Here is a 14918-nt window from a genome sequence, read left to right as displayed (position 1 = left end):
CACAGTGACTGGCAATGCTAGATTAACAAATCGTCAACACCTCCTCATAAGCGTCAGGACAAGAGAGGAAATGACGACAATTGAAATTGACGAGTGAGGAGATCACGATCATGACGTGCAATTTTGTTCGATGATCTTATCAAGGTCGATAGCTTCATGAAGAAGTATTGCTCCTCTTGGCTCCATCTATCATCCACTACATTATAACATGTTTAGTATCTCTAGCTGGATATTCGCTTGAAGTTCACAAGAGTTGGTCAAGTTTGTTGGCCTAAAAGGAACTACGGCCACGAGACAATAAGAGCCATACACTATTCATCGCAGCTATATAATTGCAACACAGACTGTAGGTTAAAAGTAGATGTTGAATATATCTATCACGGGGATGTTGTTGATAGGTGATATTTTGAGTTGATACCAAAACGATGTTGGAAAATTGGCTCGCCTAACCTAGAGCATCGATGATATGTTCGCATTTGGAATTCAGGAACTGGATTACCAATAATACTGTAATTCTTGGAGTTATATGGTATATCTCTCTACTAAACACCAGCGTGGTTGATATGATATCCAGCATTCAATCACGAATTGTTTTATTGCTATTATTCGTCTGTTGATTTAAAGTTGTTGGCATGAGGTGGGCCATGAAGCCAAGTTTCCCTGTTCAGCAGCCAGGGTCCTTGGCCTAGGCATTCATTGGCTGTGCGCCAGCTGCCAACCGACTTGAACTTAGCATGCAGGGTCTAAATCTAATTGATGAAGAACTCTCATTCTCTGTAGTTGTCAAGGTTCTGTAAAGGTTCTGAGCGCTCTATACATGTCTCAATTGCTGATTACTTTCACTTGCTGCGATAGAAACTATGTCAACGGTATATTTACCAGAGCTTCAGAGTGACACATGCAGATTGTCTCATTGTCGCGATAATTAAAATTCAATATTTTCGGCGTCTTAATAGAACCCGTCGCCGAGTTATCTAATCCACTGACAAAGCCAAAGCCACAGCGCATTTAAGTCTCCGAGCCCCCCGGCGGCAGAGGGGAGAACCCGCGTTAAGCAATGCTATTGGTCAACAGCCTTTATTTATGGGTCTATCAATCATTTCGCACCAGCTCCGCAACATCTGCCGCGCGCGCGGCTTTTGGTCTTTCTAATCTAAACAGGGGCAGAAATGCAATGCCCTTTTAACCTTATTGTTTTTTCACACGGGGGCTTGTGCGCGCGGTAACTGGTAATTGTTGGTTTCTAATCCGCTGAGAAAGCAAGGGATGGAGGGTAGTTGGATTGCGTTTTGTATATAGGTAGAGAGTTACGACCTGTTCTGAATCAAGCATCTTCACTCACATTACGACTACGTTTAAGCAGTACTGCAATTGCATCTTTATACAAAGAACTAATTCCTCGACAACAACAACTCAATCCCACCACAATGGCAGACGTCAAGACCATCGTGGTCCTAGGTGCAGGCCCTGCCGCCCTTCCGGTGATCCGTCAAACAATGGTCAACCAAGTCATGAAGCGCAAAGATCTCAAGATGGTCGTCATTTCACCCAATACTCACTTCCACTGGCCTGTCGCCATGCCTCGTGTCGTCGTCCCCGGCCAAATCTCCGACGACAAGGTTATCATTCCCTTGGAACCTACCTTCAGCACTTACCCTTCCGACAAGTTTGAGTGGATTCAGGGCAAGGCTATTTCTCTTGACACTACTTCCAACCTTGTCAGTGTTGAGCTCAACAGCAGTGCTACTGTTCGTGAGGTCAACTACCACACTCTTGTCATTGCTACTGGCTCGAGAACGAGGGATGGTCTGATCTGGAAGGATATCGGATCTACTGAAGCTACCAAGGCGAAGTTGCATGAAATCCAAGATCAGATCAGCAAGGCCAAGACTATTGTTGTTTCTGGTGGTGGTCTTACTGGCTCCGAGACTGCCGGTGAGCTCGGCTTTGAGTACTCTCAGCACGGAACCAAGGAGGTTATCTTCATCTACTCTGACGATCTGCCTCTTGCGCCCCCCGCGACAGATGGAGTTCGCAAGCAGACCCTCAAGGAGCTCAAGAAGCTCAAGGTCAAGACAATGCCCAAGACAACTGTCATCAGTGCAACACCCTCAGGATCAGATACCATCCTCGAGGTTCGCTCCGCCGACGGAACGACCAAGAAGATAACCGCAAATGCTTATCTCCCTGCTACTGGCACCATTCCCAATACCGAATTCGTTCCCAAGAACCTTCTCGACAGCAACGGCTACGTCAAGCAGACCACCCATCTTAAAGTTGAGGGCCAAAAGAACATCTTCGTCATCGGAGATGCTGGCAACCTCGAGAACTCGCAGCTCGGCATGGCGGACAAACAGGCACAACATCTTTTCAAGAATCTTCCCACTCACCTCGATGGCGGCGAAATTCCTGAGTATACTCCTGCCAATAAGCCAATGTTTGCTGTGACCCTTGGTCGAAGCCGGGCGACTGGCCAGATGGGTACCATGAAGCTGTTTAGCATCATGATCTGGTGGGTCAAGGGACGATATCTGGGTACTGATTATGCTGATGGTTGGGCGGCTGGTAAGAGGACTATGATGACGGTTTTTGAGAAGTAGGGTTGTTGCTTGAGGTGTTGTGATATCCAGGTATTTGTTTAGTGTTGAGATTCCCCTGTGTTTTTATCATTCTATAGATTTCATATTTAATTAATAATTACTGAAACAAAATGTAACCCATGGATTGCCAGCGATGAAGTCTTTATTCAGTTAACAATCGCTGAGCATTGAAGCGCTGTCTATCAAGCGAATATTGTTCATATAGTATGACAGATGTCTAGAGCTCGAATCTACCCTGTTTTCGGCTCCCAAAAGAGTAGAAACTACCTTATTTAGCAACATGTAACGGTGCAACTTGTGTTCAGTGAGTGGTTATGTCCAGACAGGGGACCAATGTAGCCAATCTTCGGCTGAAATTGACCTGTCAGACAATTCGTCAGCAGCAACATCTGAATCTCACTGCTTCATCATCTCATTTGACAGAACGATCCATCATACTTACAGATACGATCGGCTCCAATATCAACCAATTGAACTACACTCTCATTTTGTTTTGTCTTGGCATTCGCTTCGATCAGCGTCAACTGACCAAAATGTCGTTCTTGTTGAATATGATCCATGGCAAATTCACTACAATACCATCGCAAGAGGAAGATTGCACAGACAAAGTAGTCATCATCACTGGCGGAAACGGCGGTAATTGAATCCTCACTTCTTTCATTGCCTGCCTCTAACAATTTCCAAGGGATTGCTCTCGAGGCAGCGCGACACTTTACCCAACTCAGTGCTGCTAAAGTCATCCTTGCATGTCGCAGTCTTGAGAAAGGTGACCATGCAAAGAAAGACATTGAAGAGACAACTGGAAAACAAAATGTCGTCGAGGTCTGGCACTTGGATCTCGCGTCACACGATAGTATTCGCGAGTTTGCAGATCGTGTCAACAAGTTAGACCGACTGGACGTCTTTATTAACAATGCAGGTCTTCTTGTCTTTAAGCGTGAGCTTATCGAAGGTCATGAGTCCATGATGAGCATCAATGTTATCTCGACGGCTCTACTTACGCTTCTTGTTCTCCCTGCTTTGAGACAGACGTCGAACAGGTTCAACATTATTCCACACATTGTGATTGTGTCTTCTGACGCTGCATTTGAGGTGAGTCCTCCGTGAACGACCATGAATATACACTGACTATACTAGGGCCGCCTTCCTGTACAAGAGCCAAATTTTATCAAAGCTCTTGATGAGCAGCCAAGCGTCCTTGAACACTACAGCAAGACAAAACTAGTTCAACTCATATTCATGACCCAACTCGCCAAAGCTATTGAAGCATCTGGGAAAGGCTATATCGTCGTCAACGGCGTACATCCTGGCTTCTGTAGCACACCACTCTTCGATAACACGCCCTGGCCATTCAATCTTATATTTAAAGGCCTTCTTGCACTTTTTGGACGAACTCCGGAGGTGGGATCCCGTGCCTTACTGGCTGGAGCGTTTGCAGATGAGAGTTTGAACGGGAAGTTTATGTCTAATGGCGCTTTTCATGAACTACCCAAGATTATGCAGGGAGATGAGGGGGAGGATATGTGCAGAAAGGTCTGGGAGGAGTTGATTAGTATTTTGGAAGAGATTGAGCCTGGCGTAACAAAGAAAGTGTAGGATCAGAATTAACCGCTTTGCTGGATAGAATTTGGGCAGCTCAATATGTGGTATATGAACTACAGATCTCAGCCATAAAGGTAGTGGTAATGGTCCCATTAATGTGCATTCACCTTTCAACGACTGTTAGCCTTCTAGGACGCGGTACTTATAGGTAAGGTAGTCAGAAGTAATAACATAATATGAAAGACTCAGTAATAATGTAATTTCTATTAATATTTTGGTAGTTTATGGCGATTGGATTTGTCCAAGTTGATGGTCCTGCCAGTCTTATTCAGCGCGGAACAAATCCGCGCCAAAGTGAGTCCCACCAAAGTCAACACCAAGGCCATCGACTCCGCGACAGCTCAAGCTTTACATCCACATAAGTTTATGCGCCGACGCTGGGAGAGCAAATCTCCGCCACTATAATACATTTGTTTTGGAATTTCTTGGTATATTGACGCCTAATTGAATAGACGGGCGTCTTTCCTGAAGGATCACCTTATGGACGCGATCCAAGGCTCCTTTGTTCATCGATCGATCTCGCGACCAACCATTTAATCATCGATACGAATATCCCTTCGCCATGGACTCTCGCGCAGCAGCCGCAGAAGCGATGCGCTCGGCCATAGAATACTGGTCTCAATTCGTCGCACGCTGTATCTCTCAACGTCTCGATACAGAGAAGTTCGAGAATTATGTTCGACTCGTCCATGATCAACATCCTCTACCTCCCGCCCTCGTCGCCGATTTCTTTCTTCGTCCTCAACCATCAAACGATAATAGTCTCGACCCTCGAATCCCTCCATATTTACAAGTACTCACAAGGCTCGGCTACGTGGATGCACCATCAATACTGAAAGCGCTATACAAATACTCGTCTTTACATGCATATGCACAACAACCGAACGCCAATGACGGCAAGGAGACCGAAAAGGAGACCGAACAAAGCGATGATAAAGAAAAGGATGAACAGAAACAGCAGGTTACTCGATGGAAGAGCTCTTACTGGGCTGAAGAGGTACTTTTCTACGGGATTACCAAGTCCGTAGTAGAAGGCAAAGCCATACGAGATTCAAAAACGGCATTGGATATGACAAGGATTATTTCTAAATTGATGGTGCTTTTCACTACTGCTTTTGCAGCTGATATGCTTGAGCAATTGCACACAGCCCAGGTACGGGATGAGATGGAGTCGTCGAGGGCAGCTCTGGTCGCACTGTTACTGCGGATGTGCGAGAACGATATCCTTGTAGGAGCTGTGAGCAAACCAATTGCCAAAGGTAATACAATTGCCCCTCAATTGTACTCATGCTGACTAGTACAGACGTCCGGAAAGAAATGTCTGCAAGCTTGGCAAGCTTTGTGCCAACGTTACAGCTCGTGCCGCAAATAACAGACAAGCTCGAGCAGTTTCGAACGGAGATCCTTGCCAGCTCTGATCCCGCCGATAAGAAGAAGCAAGCTACTAATGCTGCTATGGACGAACTTCTGGATTCAGCTGTTGGCCTGGACAATTTTGTTGTAGCAGAGATTCCAGTCAGCAACACTCGGGCAGGATTGTACATCTATCTAAACGCTGCGGTAAGACTAATGTCCCTGGGTTTATGGCTATACTAATTTGTTAGCTTATTGCACGTCCTCTTTTAGATGACCATGCTTTGTTTTCATACATGAGCAACAAGTATCAAGGAGATATTCAATCCAGTGCCATCGACCTGATTCTCGCGTCGTTTGATATCTTGGCCAACGCGGTTTTCCGCAATGAGGGACAGAAAGACGCCCATCTTTTGAGATCATTCTTGATCAACAAAGTTCCTATACTTCTGTATCAGCTGTTGCCCCCTGGCTTCCCAGGCACATCGGCTGAATTCTGCATCACGGAGGCACTGAGCCATGTGGATACAAGCCTGTTTCCTACGGCGTCACTCATGTTTGACGAGTCTAGAAACAACAACCCTTATACGGAAAGTATTAGGGAAGAGTTTTGCGCTGCATGTGTACTGCATGGCCTCGTGCAAAGGGAGCACGTGGAGAGGATTTTGGGAGAAATATCTCTTTCCTACGAACCATCTTTACAGAAGCATTCCAAAGATAAGCTTGTGCAAGACTGTTTGTCTGATACCGAAAAGATTCAGGGGCTCGTTCGGGAACTCGACAAGATGGACGGCAATGTCGGTGCAGTATGCCAAGCACTTGTTGAGGTAAGTGCCTTCATTCGTCGATTGTTTACTTCTAACAGCTATAGGTGCTACGGCAATCATGTCATAGTAAGGAAACGATGTCGTTGAAAGTATTATGCAGTCAACTTGCTGCAAAACCACAGTCATTAGACGTCATTCTTCTGTTTGAGAAGCTTCCGAACATCCTTGAACCCCTGTGTCAACTGCTTGATAACTGGCGTTACGAAGATGATCAAGAAGAGTATCAGCCTGTGTACGAGGAGTTTGGTGCCGTTCTACTGCTGGTTTTGGCTTTCACCTATCGGTATAACCTAAACGCAGTGGACATTGGCATCGCCAGCCCTGACTCTTGGGTTGCTAAGATTATTGGCAGGGGACATATTGGACGACAATGTAATGAGCTCACTCAAAGGGAGAATGATCATCTCAACGGATGGATTCATGGACTATTTGATACTGAGGCCGGTGGCCTTGGTGACGAGTTAATGTCATCTTGCCCCCCGCAAGAGTTTTATCTTGTTGTGGCGCCTCTATTCCAGAGCATTGTGGTTGCATACACGCATGGCTATCTCAACGACGAAAGCCTCAAGGGAGGCATAGAATGTGAGTGCCATTGCCAATTAAGCGATTTATACTGACAACCAGGCAGACCTTGTGGATACCTTCTTATTGCCATCTCTTGTGCCGGCGATTAGATTCCTGGCGGACTATCTCTGGATCGACCAAAAGGAACAAAAGTCCATCATAAAGATTTTGCAGCTCATCCTCCTTCCAAGTTCCATCTCGGGAGAAGCAAGCACAATGCTTTCATCCGTCAAAAACCTCATTGCAAAGCCTTTGGAGCATGCTTTACGAACATACCAACGTCGAGATCCCAAGAATCAAGACATTGAACCTCTTTTGCGGACTCTCAAGGATAGCATCCCCTTGTCACGCCGGACAGGAGGGACTGACCTCAATGAGCTCGAGTCTTGGACTGTTACACCTCCTACTGGTCTCTCTAGTGCCATCAAACTTACCATCCAAGGTCTTGTCCACTGGAGCATTCATCCCGCTATGAACAGTATGCCGACTTCTTATACCCATCGACAAATCTTGGCTGCTTTGAAGATAATGGGCCCCAAACGAGTATTGCACGTTATCTTGGAGGAGATTCGACAACACACAGAGGCTGGGAGTGCCAGTATTGTCTACGACGTGGCTATCTCGTTGATCTGTGCACCTGACGCTGCGAAAGATGCCCCTGCAGTTGTCGATGCAAACGGAAACATGCTTCCACCGGTCCAGCGTCAGCGTAGTCTTCGTGACCTTCTCAAAGTCGAAGCTGAAGGCTGTAGGAAACTCCAAAAGAAAGACCCAGCACTCGCTGAGATCGTTGTACGTCTACATCGTCGTGTCGAAGCACAGATGATCATCCCCCAGCCTCCAGGAATTCTCCAAACTGCAGAGATGTCTCTCAACCTCGATGGTGACACCGCTGCACTTGGAGATGCCATGGCTGCTGCGGCTTCAGGTGTCCAGGGTGACAATATGTCTGTCGATAACTTGACTCTTGATGTCAGTATGGGTGGTGTACCATCTGACCTGGGACTTGGATCTGCCAATGATGGAGGAAGCTTGGATCCTTCAGGGGATGCTGCCATGTTTGAAGGATTCGATACTCAGGACATGGATAACTTTGATTGGGATGACATTGGTAACTCGTTTTAGTAAGACGAGAGGCGTCTAATATCATGGGCAGGCGTATGGTATGGGTATGAATAGACGTATGTTCCTTCAATATTGGATCAGTGACTATGTTAACTACCAGGTGAACAAAATGGTCTGCCTATTTTCCGAATACACGGTGGTATCGGGAACTTGGAGCTCAATAGTGAAGCCCCCACCAGCAATCGCCAAGAGATTAATCTCGATGATCACAGGTTCCGTGGTCTAGTTGGTTATGGCATCTCGTTAACACCGAGAAGGTCCCCGGTTCGATCCCGGGCGGAACCACATTTTTGCTCATTCTATCTCTTATTTTGCATCAAGTGAAAAAAAAATATATTGCTCCTCTTCCCTACAGGAGCAGAGGACCGCAAAAAGAAACTGGATCAGCTGTGTCAATCGACCACGCCAGGAGTCGAACCTGGAATCTCTAGAGGGATCAGTTGCTGAAGACCGAAATCTAGCGCCTTAGCCATTAGGCCACGCGGCCTGATCTTGTTCATGTCTGAGTCGTATCTGTTACGATTCTCATTCTCCAAACGAGAAGGACAGTATCCAGGAGGGGCCAAGTTTGTAGTAGCTGCAGCTCGAACATAGCATGCAATAAATTTCTATTCTCCCGTTCGGTTAAGAGCAGGGTCCTCTATGCTCTGTAGATATCTTATATGAAACAGTTCCATCATCAGCAGCCGTGTTTTCATATCCGTAAGTCATAAGTTCAGCATAGATCTTCAGATTTACCCATCTATAGAACTATGGCTCGCCACGAAATTGCTTCATAATTCCAGTAGCACTCCAAAACATAGAAATCATTGCCAAAACAATAGTCATGGGAACAGATGCGCTCTGTATGTCATCGGGATGCCTACTCATCCACCATCCCCACAACACAAAAGGAGGAACCAGAATAAGCAAGTGGTATATTATGACGTGAAAGCACGAGATGCAATGCCGGGCCTCGAGCCCCCAAATAGGCATGTCAATCGCTCCCGGAGAAAGTGGTGTCTTTTTCTTCGGAATTCGCTTTATGTAGGTCGTTTCTTCAAATTCATAGCAGTCGTGAAAGGGAGAGGGGTTTCGGCATTTACCCCCAGTGCAGCTGTTGAATGCAGCTTCAAAGATATGTGGATGAACAGGTGGTATTGATGCTTGAGGTGGCTTTGGTGTATAATCGTAGTCCAGGTCGCTCGCTTTTGGCAGATCTTGGCCACAAGCAACAACAATGTTACGGGCAATGCTCTCAAACTAATGAATTGTCAATGGATATTACCAGAACATGTTATTGATATGTGTTGGAAGATCAATTTGAAGCATTTGACATATGAGAATGTAAACTTCATAGGAACATGCACCTACCTTAACGAAATTGCAGTGACTGAGCTGCCAGAAAGAGAACCAAGCTCTCCATCGGCCTCGCATTCTTCTATACTCAGCCTTCAATTGTGGAAAAACGTTGCTGTCTGGTTGATTGACCGGGATTGGGATCACATGTAGCGTCTTAAGCCCCATTGGTACTCCAAATAAGATCCTTAAATCATCAATAGTCACTGGCGGGATGTTGTTCTGCTCTGTAGTAGCGACCCCCTGTTGGATTCGGTTATTGCCGCCCACACCAGACGGTTGTTGACTATCTTGGGATACTGGAGTCGAAACAGGCAAAAGGGTTCCAGAGTTCCATTTGAACCATGCCGTGACCCTCTGGAAGGTATTTCGCCTGGCATGAGTGGCCTTGCAATGGTCTTCAGCGAACGTGGTGGGGTTCTTGACCATTCTCTCAATAATTTGTGCCTGAGAAGAAGTAATATGTACCCAAAACGGCTTACCGCAATGCTATTTCTAGTCAGGAGGTTACATAGAAAGTGTCTTATACTCGTAGTAACTCACGCAAGCCCAGTTCATTCGTACATAGCCCCTTCGCAAAGGTACCTCCGGCGGTTTGAGTGGCCACCAATCCCAGGGGCTGCCGGTCAGCTTCTCCACGGAAGTTTTGATTTGATCAGAAATTGAAACTTCAGCCGGAGTATTGATCAGTTCAATGGTATCCCAGGCAGCTAATTGCATGACCTGTCTGAGAGTATCAGGTAATAATGAGAGTCCAAGATGTGCCAAGAACGCCTGAAAAGGAGGTCCCTTCATGAGAAATTCTTCTGCGACTTGAACTGCTTGGAATTCTTCTGAATCACTCTCTCTTTCTTCACACATGTCGTCGTCACTTTCTGTCAGCTTGGTATCATCAGCCGCATCTGCTGGCTGCTGAGGCTTTTCATCTGGTCTCGCAGACAGTTCCGTTTTTAATATCCAATTGTTGAGATAAGCTCGATCCTTCCGGAAGCTCGGCCGGATTTCTTCGTCTTCTTCGTTGCTATTCCTTGGAGATGGGGATGCTAACTCGCCATCGACAGTTCTTTTTGAGATTCTAGTCCTTGAACCTCGCCCTTTAAGCATTCGAGTTGTCAAAACCTGGATTTCGATGTGCTTTTCCGTCTGTTCTCTGAGTTTCAGATACAAATGCTTGAGTGATCTCCGAATATTGCGCTCGAGCCTCTCCTTTGGCATAAGTTCTGAGGATACATCAATGATAAAGCGGAGATCCGGATGCCGGGAAAGCAAGTCACCAATTTGGCGCTCAGCGGCGATGATACCTGGAGTTCGTGCAATGCTGCTGTTGTGTGACTGAATGTCCTCGTCAATTGACTGAATCGAGCCAACTTCGTCAATGATTGCATCCACCTCTGCTCTCGCACCATTGCACATTGCACCTTCTTTACGAGATTCAACTTCGATACCTTCTGGAAGCTCAATTGAAGTCGCAACCGTAGAATTTCGACCACTAATGCTCTCTGTGTTTCCGTCCCGCGTGACCGAGGTGATTGTTGTGAAACCTATCGTCCTAGAGTCACTTCCGGGAATGAGCATCAGTATTTGTCTTCCAAGCTCCGGGTAGTCTGGAAGGAAGTAACTCGAAAGATATTTTCGAGACCTTTCAGATACTTCCAAGTTATTCAGATTCTTTTCACAGCTTCCTACAAATATCCTGAATACAAACCCAGCATCAGATGGGCTAGAATCTGAGATGTTAGGTAGTGCAAAATTGTCAGCACAGATTGTCCATAATGGAAAAGGAATCCATTCATATGTTTCGCCATCAGATTTGAGTTCCAGTAAAGCTCTGGAATCTGGAATATCTGGGGTTCTCTCCAACATCATGCTGAAAACACGTTCGAACGTGGCTTGTTGAAAAGCCGGTACCCAATGGGCCAGCATAAGGAACTTGAACCAAATTGGAACTTTCCACGTCCTCGATTTCTTGTCTAGAAGTTCGACATGATCCCCTGGCCTGGCCCCATGTTCAAGCATGAGAATAGATATCTCATTTATCAAATTGATGTTTATCTTGTTGAGCCCCGGGGGTGAATTGGACAATGTGTTAGGAATATGGGTATTCACAAAAGACACCCAGGGTGTCTCCCCTGTATGGTGAAACTTATTTGGCTCATGCCCAAGAGCAAGAAGAGATTTGAAGAGTGATCTATCCATAGACTCTGGACTTAGATGCGCAGGATGAAGGTTATGTGGTGCCGCTCCAAGCGCAGAACATAGAGGTGATCGGTACTTCTGTGAATATTTGTTATCACAATATCCTGGATCAACCCAGAGTTTGTTCGCGATGTATCTCTGGATACCGGATTCAATCACAAGATGACGGTAAATGCCCCTTGCCATAGATACATCCGATATGTTGAATTGATTCCTCGCGGTCATGGACAACAGACTTTCTTCAACGTTGTCAAGGAGTGCCCAAGTCGTGGCGACAGTATTTTCCTTTTGATCGCAACGTCGTGCGTATTCAAGACACTTCCTCAAGCTCTCAACAAGGTCTTCAATATCTTTCATAGGGTCGTGTTCTTCTAGCTTCTTTCGGTGCAGGTGCTCTTCGTATGGATGAAGCCATCGCTTATACAGCTTCTTGACTGGGTCTGAAACTGATACTGCAGTATCGTCGCTATATCCCAAGTCTTTGATAACATCCAGCCATCTTTCGTGCTTGCATACGTTGTGAAAGCCTCCTCGGATGTTGACAGCCTTTGTCATCCAGTAAACGTCGACTGGGTGATTGAATGTATCCTGAAAATCCGGCAAGGTACTCCCTAATTTCTTATGAAACTTTGAAAGGCTCTGTACATATGTTAAACTGACCGCTGCAGGCTCTGGCTGTAAGTCGACGAATTCGCCGCTCCTGAAACGTTTGCGCTTGAACCAAGAAACGGATGCTTTGAAGACTGAGAGATCAGAATCGAACCCTTTCCGAACCTTTGTGAGTAAGAAGTTACAAAACTCTTCGGAATGTATCAATTCCAAAACAGCTCGATGCACGAAGACAACTTGGCCATCGACAACTTCCAGCAGTCCTCTACATGTCTGCATGATGTCACGACGAATCTGGTGATGTAGTTCTTTTGTATCTTCGTCATGGGGCGATAAAAGGTCCGTTGGTGTCATAAAAGCGTACATATCATTGGCAAAGTCGAGGTTGTGAAAGAAGAGAATTTCGGCAGCTAGGCATCGTTTTGCTTCGCGAGCGATTGTCAGATACTCAGCAGCTTTTCCATAACACTGTAAGTTCGGGGATTCTGCCACAATCTTTGCTAGGCCTGATAAGTTGTGGGGGATGTCTTCAACATTTTCTGCTCCGTTGTAGGCATCAGCCAAAGGAGACGGATCCTCAAGGAGAAAACGAGTTACCAAAACAGCCCAGAGGAAGTCCCCCTGTGCTTGAGCACTGAGGGACTCGAGATCAAGATCCTTATACTTCGAACAGTCCTTATTCTTTTGCAAAGGGCTTCCCTCCAAATGAAATTTGATGTATTTGTTGATATCACCTCGATTGACCTCTTCCAGAGATAGTGTGGTTTCAGTAGAACTACCGAATGAATCCTCAAATGCACCCCGTGGTCTGCTAGAGACAATGATTTTGGCATAGGAGAGGGCTGCCACATCTTCTATCAGTTGACAAAGCCTTGCATGATCTCCCTCATATTCATCCAGCCCATCGATAAAGAAACACATTTTGACTGGAACAGCATTCTTCGTTATGGAGCTGAATATATGTCCGAATTTGAAAGTTGCCGGCAGGGCGCTCGATGCTGAAACAAGACTCGACGGCGAATTCTTCAAGAGACTTGGCTTTGCACTGAGAATTCCAAATACGAGGGATCTCAGAAGTCCCTCAAATGATCTCTGGATTGGTAGACCCATAGCATCAAAGTAGTGATTGACGATCAATAGCTCCCTATGCCCAGCCCATTTCTGCAGTAAGGTCCGGGTATCCTGATGTTCAGAAACAAATTTCATCAATGTCGATTTCCCTGAACATGATTTGCCTGTGACCCAAAAAAGGCTCTGATCTGAAGTGAGCCAGCGACGCAACGAGGATTGAGCATTGATGACATCGTCTGTTTGTTCTTGAAAGACCCAGGAGAACGTTCCCTTAAGAGCTGTCGAGATCCTACTCTGGCGAAGTGATCTCTCGCTATAGTTGAGGGCGCATAACATTGGGACTGCTGTCTGTAGGTGGTAAAGTTTGAACAATATGTGTTGCAGTCTGTCACAGACTTCATCCCAAGCCTCTGTTCCGCAAGGAATTTGGCCGAGTTGAGCGTCAACAAGGCCTGTGGACCTTTGGAGCTCTTCAAAAGCATTGCATCCCAGAGAAACGCTTAACCGGTTTTCAATGTCTCTCAATTGGTCATGCACATGGCATATGATGTTGCTATCCATGTTAGTATGGATCAATAGAATGAAGACTGGTTTGACTCACTTCGCCAAGTGGCGAGTACTTGGTCGAGTATACTCATTGATCGAGTCTTGAAGATTCCCAAAATATGAAGGCACGAACAGCTGATCAACTAACTGCAGGAACTGTCCCCCTTGCCCATTTTGAGTCTCTCTCTCGAGATTTGTCTCGGCAGCCTTAAGAAGAGTACCACAGTCCCTTGCACACGCTCTCGCGCATTTTAGTATCGTAGTAAAGTTTCTGTCAGCCGATAGGGCTCTTTCCTCCTGTAAAGAAAGGAGGCCATCTTGTAATTCCGACTGGATCGCAAGGAGTTGATCATATATATACCGCAAGGGGGGACTTCCTGGCGGAACACGGGCTGCTGAAGAGATAGCTATGAGATTTCCGACAAGGCCAGAATAACGGAAAATTATGCTTGATATATTAAGTACCGGTAAAGTACTCATTTTGTTATGTTGTAGCTGTAAACTTGGTTGTTGAGGTGAGGTTGGAGAGTGCGAAGAAGTCTTTCAGGTAGTGGTCCTAGGTATCCTGTTCAGGTTCGGCTGTGTAAGGCGCTTTCCAATAACAGCCCATGATTTTGTTTTTATACGGAAACAGATGCCGGTAACAGCTTCTGCAATTCGCCAGATACATTTTAAGGCGGCAGGCTGTTTTTATCCACCCAAGCCAGCCAATGCCCCGGCCAAGTGTATTCTTAAGAAAAGGACAGTAGTAAATAATTCCAACCACATTCTATACAATGGCATTGAAGAGTTGTGGCCCAATAACAATCGCAGCGACTGTAATGGAGTTGGGTCGTACCGTCAGTCCTAAGTTTAATTCTAAAACTTTTGCTGTTATCTTGTAATAAACAGGTGTTGTTGCAGTACAAGACTCAGGTTCTTTGCATCGCAGTTTGTGTGTGTCTTATACCTTTGCAAGGCAATGAACGAACTGCCGAGCTGCCCCGGGCCACACTGACCATTCTCTTCACGTTACGCAACCCAGGAAATCAGCCTCGCTAGCAAGCTAATAAGTGTCGTCATTCTTCCAAAGCAGGCATTTTTGTCT

The 14918-nt window shown here is 46.0% G+C and overlaps 4 protein-coding genes and 2 non-coding genes across 7 annotated transcripts; 4 read left to right on the top strand and 2 right to left on the bottom strand.

The window, feature by feature from the left end:
* The first annotated feature begins 1166 nt into the window (after nt 1-1166).
* On the top strand, nt 1167-2732 carry FOXG_01504 (uncharacterized protein). Its single transcript, XM_018378354.1, has one exon. The coding sequence runs from the start codon at nt 1428-1430 to the stop codon at nt 2598-2600; it is 1173 nt and encodes a 390-aa protein (XP_018234260.1). The 5' UTR covers nt 1167-1427; the 3' UTR covers nt 2601-2732.
* A 250-nt stretch (nt 2733-2982) lies between these two features.
* FOXG_01503 (uncharacterized protein) lies at nt 2983-4317 on the top strand. Its single transcript, XM_018378353.1, has 3 exons — nt 2983-3236; nt 3286-3692; nt 3738-4317. Exons 1-3 carry the CDS (start codon nt 3134-3136, stop codon nt 4194-4196), a joined length of 969 nt encoding a protein of 322 aa, XP_018234259.1. The 5' UTR covers nt 2983-3133; the 3' UTR covers nt 4197-4317.
* Nucleotides 4318-4528: 211 nt separating this feature from the next.
* Nucleotides 4529-8228, top strand: FOXG_01502 (uncharacterized protein). Its single transcript, XM_018378352.1, has 5 exons — nt 4529-5461; nt 5506-5762; nt 5807-6382; nt 6427-6964; nt 7011-8228. Exons 1-5 carry the CDS (start codon nt 4765-4767, stop codon nt 8069-8071), a joined length of 3129 nt encoding a protein of 1042 aa, XP_018234258.1. The 5' UTR covers nt 4529-4764; the 3' UTR covers nt 8072-8228.
* A 54-nt stretch (nt 8229-8282) lies between these two features.
* FOXG_18113 lies at nt 8283-8356 on the top strand. The gene has a single exon. It is a non-coding gene; the product is annotated as a tRNA-Val (tRNA).
* A 112-nt stretch (nt 8357-8468) lies between these two features.
* Nucleotides 8469-8558, bottom strand: FOXG_18112. The gene has a single exon. It is a non-coding gene; the product is annotated as a tRNA-Arg (tRNA).
* Nucleotides 8559-8655: 97 nt separating this feature from the next.
* Nucleotides 8656-14739, bottom strand: FOXG_01501 (uncharacterized protein). 2 transcript variants are annotated; one of them, XM_018378350.1, is made up of 4 exons: nt 13887-14739; nt 9953-13838; nt 9425-9898; nt 8656-9313 (listed from the first exon to the last, which is right to left on the bottom strand). In XM_018378350.1, exons 1-4 carry the CDS (start codon nt 14309-14311, stop codon nt 8822-8824), a joined length of 5277 nt encoding a protein of 1758 aa, XP_018234256.1. In that variant the 5' UTR covers nt 14312-14739; the 3' UTR covers nt 8656-8821. The 2 variants fall into 2 exon arrangements, with proteins under 2 accessions (XP_018234256.1, XP_018234257.1); XM_018378351.1 differs by having other exon boundaries at nt 9425-13838.
* Nucleotides 14740-14918: the final 179 nt, after the last annotated feature.

Source organism: Fusarium oxysporum, chromosome 5 (genome assembly GCF_000149955.1).
Source record: "Fusarium oxysporum f. sp. lycopersici 4287 chromosome 5, whole genome shotgun sequence".
In the NCBI taxonomy this organism is placed as follows: domain Eukaryota; kingdom Fungi; phylum Ascomycota; class Sordariomycetes; order Hypocreales; family Nectriaceae; genus Fusarium; species Fusarium oxysporum.
Note: the sequence above shows the minus strand (reverse complement) of the source record. Positions and strands in the feature narration are given on the sequence as shown.

Bases quoted from the DNA above. Each gene is read 5' to 3' on its own strand.
- FOXG_01501 (XM_018378350.1), bottom strand. From the start codon at position 14,311: ATGAGTACTTTACCGGTACTTAATATATCAAGCATAATTTTCCGTTAT. The intron at 13,839-13,886 runs GTGAGTCAAACC...TAACATGGATAG, and splicing joins AGTACTCGCCACTTGGCGAA to CAACATCATATGCCATGTGC. The intron at 9,899-9,952 runs GTGAGTTACTAC...GACTAGAAATAG, and splicing joins TACGAATGAACTGGGCTTGC to CATTGCGGTAAGCCGTTTTG.
- FOXG_01502 (XM_018378352.1), top strand. From the start codon at position 4,765: ATGGACTCTCGCGCAGCAGCCGCAGAAGCGATGCGCTCGGCCATAGAA. The intron at 5,763-5,806 runs GTAAGACTAATG...CTAATTTGTTAG, and splicing joins ACATCTATCTAAACGCTGCG to CTTATTGCACGTCCTCTTTT. The intron at 6,965-7,010 runs GTGAGTGCCATT...ACAACCAGGCAG, and splicing joins CCTCAAGGGAGGCATAGAAT to ACCTTGTGGATACCTTCTTA.
- FOXG_01504 (XM_018378354.1), top strand. From the start codon at position 1,428: ATGGCAGACGTCAAGACCATCGTGGTCCTAGGTGCAGGCCCTGCCGCC.
- FOXG_01503 (XM_018378353.1), top strand. From the start codon at position 3,134: ATGTCGTTCTTGTTGAATATGATCCATGGCAAATTCACTACAATACCA. The intron at 3,237-3,285 runs GTAATTGAATCC...ACAATTTCCAAG, and splicing joins CATCACTGGCGGAAACGGCG to GGATTGCTCTCGAGGCAGCG. The intron at 3,693-3,737 runs GTGAGTCCTCCG...TGACTATACTAG, and splicing joins CTTCTGACGCTGCATTTGAG to GGCCGCCTTCCTGTACAAGA.